At 43.2% G+C, this 12,830-nt stretch overlaps 1 protein-coding gene across 7 annotated transcripts in view; it reads left to right on the top strand.

Moving 5' to 3' along the window:
- Positions 1 to 12,830, top strand: part of KIAA1671 — a 112,828-nt gene that overhangs the window by 12,859 nt on the left and 87,139 nt on the right. For all 7 annotated transcript variants that reach the window (XR_014557647.1, XR_014557648.1, XM_083710072.1 and 4 more), the window contains exons 2-5: positions 5,286 to 5,387; positions 5,919 to 7,640; positions 8,911 to 9,004; positions 9,607 to 12,663. Coding sequence is in view for 5 of the 7 variants with exons in the window: in XM_083710072.1 (XP_083566198.1) it covers positions 5,956 to 7,640; positions 8,911 to 9,004; positions 9,607 to 12,663 (4,836 nt within the window). In the remaining 2 variants the exon portion in view is untranslated. The remainder of the gene's footprint in view (positions 1 to 5,285; positions 5,388 to 5,918; positions 7,641 to 8,910; positions 9,005 to 9,606; positions 12,664 to 12,830) is intronic.

Below are 12,830 nucleotides of genomic sequence, written 5' to 3' on the forward strand. Positions count from 1 at the left end.
CCTTTGCCCTGGCAGACTCATTTTCTGCATCCAGAAAGAAAACTTTCCCTTCCTCACTCTACTGGAGCGCTGGTTGTGTTTTCCCAGAGAGATGACCATGTTGGCAGCCAAGGAGTAATTACTTTCCTTTACTTTTCAGACACTCACTAAGTTTTTAAGGAGGGGAACAAATCCTATGTTAGAGAGAGGTCTTTTAAAAAGACAGCTAGCTGTGTCTCAGCCATGCAGCTGCAATGAAGGATATATTTCTAGTGCTGGGGCAGAGACCTCTCTCAGGTCATTACTCTGGGAGTGGAATTGCTTAGAGGTAGTCTGCACATACCTTTGAACATATCCTTCCAGCTAACGAATAGTCTGCCTCTTGCACCCCATATTGCTTAATCACAGTGGCTTCTCAGTGGTCACAACTCCTGGGTTGCCTGCTTAAATATGTTTAAGAGGTAGGATTTCCTGTTACGGGCAGAGGGAGCTGCACTTGGCACTTCATGACCTTATAATGTTTTACCTGAGGAATCTTTTAACCTCAGTCCTAGATTTGTGCTAGCTAGTGCTTAGGTGTGATTTGGCTTTTGTTTTCTCAGGTGTTTTTCATTTTACAGTTAGTTGAACAATCCTTTCTTCCAAATGGCCAAGGTTTCCAGATGTAACTTTTAGAGGTGGCACAGAGAGGTCTGGCTTCACGGTTAACAATGTCCAGTTGACAAGTGCTTGTCAAAATGGCTATTAACAGACCAAAGGTGCTAATTATGAGGCAGTAATATTGTTTTTTGTCTGGTGAAGGGGGGTGGGTTTGTCCTTACACATCCAGTCCTGATTCCCCAGCTAACAACAACAACAACAACAACAACAACAACAACAACAACAACAACAACAGTCCCGCCCATCTGGCTGGGTTTTCCCAGCCACTCTGGGTGGCTTCCAACAGAATTATTAAAAACATGATAACACATCAAACATAAAAAACTTCCCTAAACAGGGCTGCCTTCAGATGCAACAAATTCATGAGCCATGGGTAGGGACCTCAATCAGTATTTCAAATGCTTTTGCTGCAGTATCCAAGTTCTAAGTAGTAAACTGGTCAAGTGCCTGGGATTTTTGTTTACTATGTGGAAATAACACCCCTCCTCCCTGGTTTATTTCCATAGAACCACATGCAATATATTTCAGAAAGTTGTTTGTTCACTAAGTCACTATGCATTTGAACTCATCTTAAGATAGTGTAGCCAAAATTTGCATGATGGTTCCTGAGATCAAACCACGTTTTTCTCCCTTTTTAATCAAGATTGCGGACTGAACCCTTAAAAACTACACTGAGTTTAACCATTTATTTCAAAACTGCACTGTTTTTTGTTTGATTGTTTGTTTCTTAGCATTCCTAAGCAACACCAGGCATAAGGCTGCTGGTTTACAATAATAAATTAAAAATCCACTTGTGTTGCTGTGTCACTACTAGTGGGATTTGGCTCCCTAAGTTGTGTACTGAGAGAGACGTATGAATGCATGTCTTCTGCTGCAATGGCTGCCCTTATTTTTTGAAAAACCATTAACTAGTCAAATAATGCACTCTGTGGAGTGTGGTCAGTGCCAGGTAAGTTCCTAATTAAGATGGACCATCCATCCTGCATACTGATGGACACTTCTGATTGCTTGATTGTGATGCATGTGATCAGGGGTGCTGATCATGTTTTCAAGTTGTTGATTTCACTGAGCAAGTGTTCACCACATAAGTCTTTTGTAGAGCAAAACAGACGGCCTTTTGAATAAATTTGCACCACACATTGCAGCACCCTTTTTATAAGCCTGTAAATCTAAAGATCAAGGTTGTAAGACTAAAGATTATCAGGGCATTGAATCAACAGTAGTCGGGGGTTGCCTGGGAACACTCCTGCCCAGTGATCTTTGGTGAGGTATTCTGTGTGGTTTCTTGCCAGTCCCCTGGGCTGTCTGCTTCGCCGACGGCAAAGGGTAAAGTTCCTAGGGCGTGCCAGACCTTCTCTAGCCTGATTCCATTCTTCCTGTTCTTGTGTTTAGGATGCTCCCATGAGGACTTGTGCCCTGGGTGATTAAGGATCAAAGATCTAAGTGCAGGGTTGTATACAGAGGCACATGCAGAAGATAAAACTGCGAGCATTTTTTTTTAAAGCAAAGAATGTTGTGGGTCTGCAGAGGTGTCCTCCCCTTTCATGATCTCTGTGCAGTCATACATGCAGAGCAACTTCAGAAAAGTCTAGAATAATTTTTATTTCAATATTTTCCAATTAGGATCAAGTAAATTCATCAGTGGCAACAACTTATTCTGAAATTTATATGGAACAATAAAGAAAGCAAGATTAAAAGCAAAAAATCTTTTATGACAAAAAAAGAGCCTTCAGGTCCCAAACCTCACCTTGTTATTTAATGTAAATTGTGTAAACTGGTTTACAGATGAGATAGTAAACAGAAATTCTAGTTATCATAGTTTGAATATAACAAACAAAACTTAAACTTTATCTACTATATCTTTTGGGAAATCTATTCAAAAAGTATGGAAGGAAGATCCCCGCATGCAATTAATTCATAACTGCATATTAACATTCAATGAGCCCTTAACTGTGTTAAAGTTATTTCAGCTTATCCTGTTAAAATAGTCTTAAAGTACAATTAAAAGAAATGTGACTTGATAAGAGAAATGGAGAAACTTGGATGAGCTTAACAGCTTTCAGTTTTCTTTTGCAATAGGAGTCCATCGATTTTCAAGGCAGTTTCTCGTTGGCAGTATACTTTACTAAGAACACTGGAAGCATTGGGGCCTCCTGCCACTTGGTTTTCAGCTCGACAATTTTAAAGTGATGTTCACCAGCCAATAATTCCTAGGTATTTTTCCTTTTATCCCCACTGAGCGATTTCATTTTTCTCTTTATTTATAATAAATTTTATTAGTTTTCATCCAGTTATACATTTTAACCCAAATACAACAAATTATGCCTGTTTTGAACTTGCTTCAGCATCTCTGATAGTCATCCATTTTTATATCTTTGATACGCAGTCCCTTTTTTCATATTGCCATTATTCCTCCTTACTCCCATTATTTTTAATAAACAATACTTATTTGTTTTTTTACAGTGCCTCTTGAAAACCCACTAACGTTGTGTTTATACCACATATGTTTTTCAGATAATCCACCAATTTTCCCCAGTCCTTGATGAACTTTTGGTCTTTAGTGTATCTAATTTTCCCAAATTTCATTTTTCTCTTTCAAGAAAAGATATAGTCGTCGTCGTCGTCTTCTTCTTCTTCTTCTTCTTCTTCTTCTTCTTCTTCTTCTTCTTCTTCTTCTTCTTCTGTTTTTACTCTGCCCACCTGGCTGGGTTGGTCCAGCCACTCTGGGCAGTTTCCAACTAGAGATGGGAAGTCATGGGGGAAAACCAGGGAAATTGGGAAACGGCTTTGGAAGAAAATGGAAAAAAACTGTTTTCCCCCAATTTTTCCATTCCCCCCAGGCTTTCCCATCTCTACTTCCAATACAAACAAAAACATCGCTTTTTACTTTTTCTTATAATAGGTAAGATTAAATGTTTTTATAGAAAAATCTAATAATATTGCTCATGAGTTTCTTAGCTGTTTACTAGACATAACAAACTTCAGCCAGTTTCTTTCATAATAGTATGACTCCAGTAATAGGAAGCCTCTTCTCACAGAAAAAGTTCTTCAAGAGTATCCCAAACACCCACAGATCCTTAAGTACTGTTGTTGATCATCAAGGTTTGTAGAAGCAGCAGCTACACACAGTTACTTGCCTCACATGTTTTGTTGCAGCAGAGTCTCTCGATCAGTGTCTCTCGTCATGTCTTTTGCAAAGTACAAACAGGTCACTGCTGCAACGGGAAGGCAAAATCTGGCAGCTCCCTTCTTTCTCTGCTGGGTGTGTGATCACAGACTGTGCGATCCCTGGCTGCTGACTGAGTATTTAGCAGGAGAGGCTGGGGGCTCTTCCCACCTCTGCCTCTGCTTGTCCAGCTGTCCAGCTGCTCCGTAAAGGAACCAGTGCCATCCAATGCTGCCAGGAGCTCATGGAAGCACAGGAAATAGAGCAGCTAGGCAAGCGGCTCTCGTTCTGGTATACCACACTCCCACCCCACTTCCCATGGTGATGGAGAGTGACTTTTTCTATTGCAACATCGCCTGCTACAAATCCAGACCTTGGACTTGCCGTTATATTTAGTACCGTCTTTCCAGGGCTTCAGGCAGGGTTCTTTCCCAGCCCTTCCTAGAAGAGCCAGAGAGATCATATGGGTGACATTATTGTTTAGTAATGAAAGAAAATAATATACCGTATATACTTGAGTATAAGCCGACTTTTTCAGCACATTTTATATGCTGTAAAAGCCCCCCTTGGCTTATACTCAAGTGAGGGTCCCACCTGAGTACATTTCCAGCGGCAGAGGCTTTCGGGCTTCTTGTTCCTCCTCCGCCGCTGCCACCACCAGCCTCTGCCTCTCGGCAGCACCCTAGGTAGGCAGGGGGACGGGAGGGGCTGGGGGGGAGAGAAGCCCCCTCTGCCGTGTGCACACGCACTCCGGCCCACCAGGAGGTTTGTGGTGTGGTGAACCGGCTTATATTCAATAAGTTTCCCCAGTTTTTTGTGGTAAAATTAGGTACCTTGGCTTATATTCAGGTCGGCTTATACTCAAGTATATACAGTATATTTAGTAACATAAATGTACACATTGTGTTTCACAGAGTACAAGAGGGCAGGCCCCTGTGGCAAACAGATGACACTTTAAAATGTACAGTAATTGTTAATATTTATTTCTATACCTCCTTTAGCAAGAAAGGCTCCCAGCAAAGGTTGTCACAAAAATACAGAATTCAAAAATTTAAGACAAAAATTTTAAGTCAACAAAATCCTGTTTAACTGTTATGGTTTCAACAACACCATTAAGAAAGAGCTAGACAATTACTTTCACATAAGCGAGAGACGTTCCTGTCATCTGGTTTCATCATCCTTATTAGAGCCTGTTGAAATTAAGTATGTTGTGCTGCATCAGTCTAGATTTCTAGATTTCTGTCACTTCCTCACCCTTCCTTGCTTCTTGGTCTTGTTGCTGATTCCTCAGTTCCAGCTGCCGTTTTCCTTACAAAGTTGTGCAGTCAGTCAGTATCCTAAGAAGACGTCCTATGAGCGAGACAGCTCAAGTGGAGAGGTTACACAGCAGTTTGAGTAAAGCATGTGCGTTTGCATGTTCTCAGGATCTTCCTTTGCCTCTGAATGTTGTCTTCTTAAAAAGACCTGTTGTTATTCACAGGAGGAGGAGCAACACTTTTCTCATGTGATGCATGGAGAGGACTCTCTGCAGAATGTCTCCAGATCCAGCTTGCCTCTTTTTCCAGTGGCCAGGGAGACTAAGGTAGGTGTGGTTTGTGTGAAAGGGGGGTACTGGAAAATGTCTTGTGGGTTTGATGTTACTACAACAAATTCATTGGAAGCACACATTCGCTTCTGACGCACCATTGGATTTCAAATGGCGCTCCTTCCTTCCTTCCTTTCTTTCGGATATTTGCAACTGTGTTTTTGTGTTTTGTGTGATATAAATGTGTTTTTGTGATGGAAAGTGCATTGGGAATCAAGTGGAAATAGACAACAAAGAGGGCTGGGCTGGGACAATATGTTCAACTACAAGTGTGCCTTTGCAAATGAGAATGATTGTCTGAATCTGAGAAACTTGCATTTTCTACATGGAAATCATTTATGTGGGCAAAAGGTACCCACAAAAATATTTATTGGCAAAGATGACTTCAAATAAGAAACTCTTGATATTAAAAACATTGTTAGAATCCTGTCACCACCGTCCATTTCCGTCCATATCCATGTTTGCTTGTTCACCTCCCATTTGTTGAACTGAGGGGCAGTAACACCTAATTTTATTGCTTTTTTATAGCATGTTCTTCCTCACGGGTTCTTTGTAATTCCCCTGGATGGCAATGAGAGCGATGGCAACGAAAGTTGAAGTCAGCTCTGTCCTGACATCACTGACCAATCGAAACGAGCTTGTGAATGAGGCAACACTTCAACACACCTTTGCCAGCAATCTTTCTGATACAAGCAACAAGTCCAATGAGCATCGAAGTTCTGTGTCCCCACAAATTTCAGAAGGAAGGAGCACATTTGGGAACCCTGTGAGACCAGCAACAATGCCTCCAGCTACTTCAAGGCCACGATTAACTCCGAAGCCATTCTCAAGGGAGAAGTCTTGGGACACTTTTGCAGCGGTGAAAGCTCCTGTCCCCACAGCCAAACCTGGCAATGTCGCCCGCAAACCCTTTGCATTTGCCAAAAATGTTGAAGACAATGTGGCAGATGCTAAGGGAATGCTTAGTGGAAGCATTCCGCCCTTGGTAGAGCAAAAATTAATCGAGAACAAAAGCACAAGTGAGTTTGTTGCAAATATGCCCCTTTATTCAAGTCCCCAGGCTAACACAGTAATCCTATTTGAAACCAGAAGTACTGAGGAAACAAGGATGAAGTTATCTTCTGAGAAAACATACAGCACTTTACGGGCGCAGGAGAGGCAGCTTCCCTCAGAATCAGAAATGTCCTACAGAAGACCTGAAGGTGCTGCCATTCACCGGCAATTTTCTGTTTCCTCAGAGTCCAAGCCTGTCTCCTGCAACCCTCACAGATCTCTCGAAAGGAAAGAGTCCTTTTCAGGTGCTACTGAGGAAAGGCCTAAAAATGTTGGAAAGCAGCAGAGCAGCGCTAGTTTGGCTAGCGAGGAGCAGCCAAGGCCCAAACAGAGACCAGTGTCTGCCATTTTTCTGGAGTCCTTAAAGGATCAAAAGCAGTGTGGAACTGATGTTTCTGATGAAAAACCTAATCCTGAAAAGTCCTGGGTTAGGAAGCCTCGCCCACTGTCCATGGATCTTACAGCAAAATTTGAAATCCGAGACTTTTCAATTCAAAGGAAATCTTGCCTATCTGAAAGCAAGGAGAGGAACCTCCTTACCAATGAGGGCAGCAGCAGACCATTTGAACTAAGGACCAAGAGTGAAGCAGAAGGGTTAAATAGAGTGGATTCTTCTAAGTCACATTTGAAAAGTGCCACTCAGGTTGATGACTGCCCGGGTATTAAAAATAAAACTACTGCTCAAATCCAGAAGCCCTCTTCAAATGAAGTTGGGTCCCTAGGCCGGAACACTCCAAAAGACTTGAATCAAGTCTCTGCAAAGGACAGAAAATACCTATGGGAGATGAGACTTAAAAGCCAAGAGGAAGAAAATGGGAGAGAAACAGATATTGCAGCAACTTCAGGGAAAAACACAGAGCCACCCCGTAGCGAAGGGCTGTCTGGCAAAGAGAGAATGGCACCAAACCACAAGGGAGCTTGTGACTTTAGTGAAATCTCTGCAAATGTTTCAGACACCAAAAACAAAAGCTTGAGGAAAGGCACTATAAAAAAAATTGTGAATTTACCAGATGCATTTGAAAGCTGCGCACCTCCAGTGAATGCTGAATCCTTCCCAGAAAGTCCTGGGAGAGAAAACAAAATTATGAACATCCAGCAGAGGATCAGAGAACTGACTGCTGAAAATACAGAGACCAAGCAAGGAAACCTGCGCCAGTCATTCCGCTCGCGGCCTCTTTCTGCAGACTTGACCAAACTGTAAGTTTTGGAAGAATTAGATGTAAACTCCATAAATTCAGATAAAATTTTCTTTTTAGAACATTTCCACTATTCTCATTCTCCTACTTCCTCAGTTGATCTTGAAATCTTATCTGTCTGCACAAGCATTGGCATTTTGCCTTGCAAATTGATAGGGGCAGTTGCTGGTGTGGAAAGGAGTGTCAGTGATGCCCTTTGACAGCACACTGTTTCTTTAAAATGGTGTGTTCTGGTTGGGGGCTGTGATTCCCTGCAGGTTTCAGCACAGCCTTAAAGAAGCAGGATTACCCTTGATTTTTAAAATAATGATTTTTTTAATAACACAAAATTCATAATGTAAGGTAGGACCCAAGCATTGATAGTTCTATCAAAGTAACAAATGTATGTGAATGAGTCTAATAGGTTTATTTTTTTGTTAGCTGAATGGGCAATATTTTCAGTGTTCAGCTGTTTTAATGGGAGGGGTAGCAGATTGTACACCATCTCCATCTGCCAATGGGGCCAGTTGCCACGGGGGTTGACACGGCTAACTTTCCCTCTTGCCCACCTGCTGCTCCCCCCTTCTGCTTGCCGGCCCTCTCACAGCAGTGGCCTGGGTTCTCCCAGGTTTGCTCAGAGTGAGGTATTGTGGATGAGCTTGACCAGAGAGTGCCTGGACTACCACTGCTTTAAAACACAGGTTAATTTCATTGCATTTGGAAGTGCAGAAAAATGGCTTTGGCACAAGCACTCTTTCAGGCAGCTCTGCACATGGCACCGTCAATTGCTTCCTCAGACTGAAGCTGAGGCAACCTGTTGTCACTTTGTCAGGAGTGGCTCAGGGGAAGGACAAAGATGCCCCCCCCCCCACCAGTCTGACTGCTTGTCATGGTGGGCGGGGGGGGGGGGGGGCTCAGGGTGCCGAGGAGGGAGGGAGGAGGTGGTTGCTGGGCCAGGCTCCAGTGGCTCATTGTCTTGTGCCTGCTCTGTTTAGATCCAGAGCTGGCCCTCATTAGGTCTGGGGCAAAGGGCAAACATAATTAGATCCATTTACACATCATGGCAGGCCAGTAAGGCAGGTCAGGGTTTTCTGAAGTGGATGCATTGCTATTAAATTAAATTTTTCCAGTGACCTTTATGAAAAGCTGCTTTGGAATTTTTGGAAGTTTGCTAAATTAATATGCTGTTTACCTGTAATGTACTGATGTACCTGTATTGGAGCAAATGGCTAGTAATTTTGTTACTCAGGTTAGATCATTCCTTTTTAACTCAGTGGAATCTTTGCAAACAGGTTTTCCAACCGTGTGACTTCTGGTGACACGAAGCCTGAGCGACAGTCTGAATCAAAGATGAAGCCTGTTAGTCAAACGCCAGATATTCAGGAGGTGAGAGAGCATTGTAGGGTTTGGTTCTTCTAAATGTAAGCCTGTTTTGACATTGGGTCAGGCTCTGCTTGTGCATATGCCTGAGCAAGAAGTGGACCTTGTGCATTTTAAGAATGACCTAATCCTAAGGTGCTTAACTTGCTAATTCCTTTGCTGAACTAGGCAGCAAAGAAAAATCCTTAATTTAGGGGTGTTTGGCTCATGTGAATGTTTCTAAGCATAAGATAGCAAAATGAAAGAGTTCCCTGCCTCTCTTCTTTCTCCTGTGAATAGTGCTAGTTTGTTTTAATCATTATGCCATCAATTAACTCTCTCTAAACATTTCATTCCATTTGTCTTAATGATACTTGGATATGGACAGAAGTTTCACTATTAGACTTGTTGTTTCTCAGTTTGTGTCAAGGCATATTTTTATATCTTTAAAAAATATGTTCAGTTTGCTTTTAAATTTCAGTCAAACTTGTGAGTTGGTATAAAATTCTGGGATGTTACAAGGTTGTTCTTATGATTTATTTATTTTTAATGCTACAGGAGTGGCATATGTGTAAGATGTCATTTAGAAATGCTCTAAAATATCTTTTTCTAATGTTATATTGTTTCAGGATGAGGCACATTTCCTGCATGCAACAGATTCTAGAGAAGCCCATTTGGCTGGAACTTCCTGGAAGCTACAGCAGCCTTTAAAAACCCCACACAGAGATGGGCACCTTGAGAGAGATAGTAGTTTTGCCATAGAGAGTCAAAATGTCACTCTGCAGGGTGAAAGTCCTGCTTTGGTCACAGATCATGACATGAAAACACATTCCAAGCCTTCTATAGAAAATGTGTGCATTAAAACTGTCAGAGCAACCATGTTTGAGCACAATGTGCAGAGGCACCACATAGCTGCTGATCACTTTGAAGCTGAGTCTACATTGCAGGCAATGAATGAGCTTGTTGAGGGGCAGCTAGGATTTGGCAAGGAGTCATGGCTAGAAAAAGCTCGGGAGGCTAAAATGAACCAAAAAAAAGTGTCCTCCAGGCAGGCACATATATCAGCAGATGCTGGAAAACAAAGAAATGCAAACATTTCAAATGAAGACAAAGTTCCTCAGGCATCAGAGATATACACTGCAAAAGACAAGTATGAAAAACCCACTGCAAAGCATGTGGAGGACTCATTAATGTACCAAAGGATAGAGCCAAGATATGAAATTCTCCAGACAGTTGGCAAAAGGGTGCAAAGCGAGGCAATTGCAGTTGTGCCTGAGGATAAGGCTGTAACCCTACGCAGCAGAAGATTTTTGAAAGAGAGGAGAAAAACGGATGGGAGTGCTGTGGATGCTTCTTGGACCCGTAGCTCCGACATTAAGAGTCATGGCTGGAAAGATGACTCTTTCCTTTTCAAAGCAAGAGACGCAGAGGAAATTTCAACAAAGGTAACTGCTCTGAAAGAAGTTAGTGCCTCCCAAAGCCAACATGTTTCCCACAAGCAAGGAGCTGAGTTGGATAAAAATCTGACTGGACAGCAGCATGCAACTGTGATAGATTCATACTTCACTAATAGAGAGAAGGGTTTGGGGAAAACAGATGACACAGTCTCTAAGCTGTCTTCAGGGACAGAAAAAAGAAAAAGTGATGCTGTTCTTGCTGGTAAGATGGAGAGTTCCAAAATGCTGAAATGCTTCCCAGAGAGTTTTGAAGCAGGTCCAGACAGGACAGATGGCTGTGAAGCCAGAGCAAATGGTGGTCAGAACATTTCTTCACCCATTTCCAGTAAGCAGGAGAGCCAGACTTCTCTGTGTGGGATGACCCATTACCAGTGGCAAAAGCACAGCAGCAAGTATCCCCACCCAGAGGCAGACCCTACAATATCTTACGAGCAGGAAGAAGAATCTAAAGCATTTGGATTAACGACATGCTCAATGGCATACAGTGCCCAAGAAGAACGGAATGTTTTGGAGCACAAAGCTGAAGTACACCAACATCAACAGCTCAGTGGAGAAGAGATGGTCAGGAGAAGTGGCCGTCATGTTTCTGGTCCAAAAGCTTCAGAAAGATGGCGAAGGAAGACCTTGCCTCATGATGCTGCCCAGTTTGAGGAAGTTGGGCTGCTGGCTCAGGAGAGTGGCAAAGCCCTGAGCAGACGGGACTCCTTGCAACTTCATGACAAATTGATTGCAAAGAGAAACCCAAACCCCAGGTGTGGAGCAGAGCCACAGGATGGGAGTTTAGTCACTCCCAGCAGTCCAGACAATGATCTTAAGAATCAGCTCTCTCCTTCAGAGCCGAAGGCAACATATTTTGCTATTACTTACCAGATCCCTGATGAAAATGCAAATATCTCTGGAAAACTACTTGATCCTCTCAGAAGCAAACACATTTCTTCACTAGCCAAAGATGCTTCAGTTACTCCCAATACTAGTACTTCCAGAAGATCCTATCCCCCAAATTACCAATATAGTAAAAGATTTACAGATGCACATGTCTCTCTGGACAGGCATCTTAAAAAGAACGGGATTGAAGGGGGAGAAGGTAGTGCCTCAGATCTTCCAAAGAAAGGAACATTTAAACATACACTAACTGACACCAGAGATGGGAACTCGATGGCTCCGGAGAAGCGACTAGAGGATGCTAAAGCGAGGGTTATAGAAGGAGATCCCCTGCATCTAGCAGGGCCAGAGTCTCTCTTCTATTTCAGACCTCTTCATTGGGACAGTGAGCATTTAGGGCAAAAGAAGTGTAGCAACCACAGCCACAGTATGGCCAAAGGTAAGGCCTCTGATTATTACAGGTCAAACGTTCTTGACATTGATGCACTGATGGCCCAATATGAAGGAGATTCTAAGAAGGACTCTGTGGCTCTGGGCAAGAAAGAGGGTGGTCTTCCTGAAGATAGCATCTCATTTCCTTGGGAGAGATTGGCACATAAAAGGAATTCTCCAGGGAGCACTAGGCAGGATATTTACGCCACAGAATTCTGCATAAGAGAGAGAGAGCTGTTGAGGAACTGTGGCCAGCAGCTGAATCCCTCCAAGGCCATAGATGTGAATTTCAGCCCTCCTTTCCAGGCAAGGGCAGTTGCAGAAAAACCAAAGTATTCATCTGCAGCAGATCCAGTCATGACTAGGAAAAAAACGTTCATAGTTGATGATGATCAAGGAGAGGACCTTGTGTTAAGGCACCAAAGTGCAAAATATGCTTATTACAATTCACAGGTCTCCAGTCTTGTCAGTACAGATGTGGAACTGGAGACAAGCTTTGTCCTTCATCCCCCACAGGTACTCAGTGACGGTGCCTTGGGGAAGGATGTGAGCCTGAAGCAACTGTCAGCTGTGCATTCAGAGGGCAACTGGAGCACCAGTGTTGATGCGAGTGGGGCTGATAAGAAGCAAGCTGGTGCAGGTGGAAGTTCTCTGGAGAATGACGGTTCTGCAGTCAAGAGCAGAGCCAAATGGAGTCACGCCACATCTGGTTTGGCCTGTGACCTACCAGACTTAAAGCGTTCGTACTCTGAAAAGAGTCGCCAGTCCAGGGCAAGGGGCAGTTTACCCTCTGGGCCAGAAACAAGAGGAAGACAAAACCAAAACAGAGTATGTCAAAGCTTCCCACCAGAATCTATGGACAGCCAGCTGAACCAACAATCTCAACGGGACTCTTTCCTCCTTGAAAGGACAAAGGTACATTACAGAACCAGTCACTGAGTGGAGCTTGTATTCTGCAGGGCAGTCTTGTGCAACTGGAACCATTCAGATGCTGCTAGACTCCAACTCCCATCATCCCCAGCCGGTGTGGCCTGGGAATTCCCATGGTGATGGGAATTGCAGCCCAGCAACATCTGGAAGGC

Source organism: Podarcis gaigeae, assembly GCF_964106915.1.
Source record: "Podarcis gaigeae genome assembly, chromosome: 13".
In the NCBI taxonomy this organism is placed as follows: domain Eukaryota; kingdom Metazoa; phylum Chordata; class Lepidosauria; order Squamata; family Lacertidae; genus Podarcis; species Podarcis gaigeae.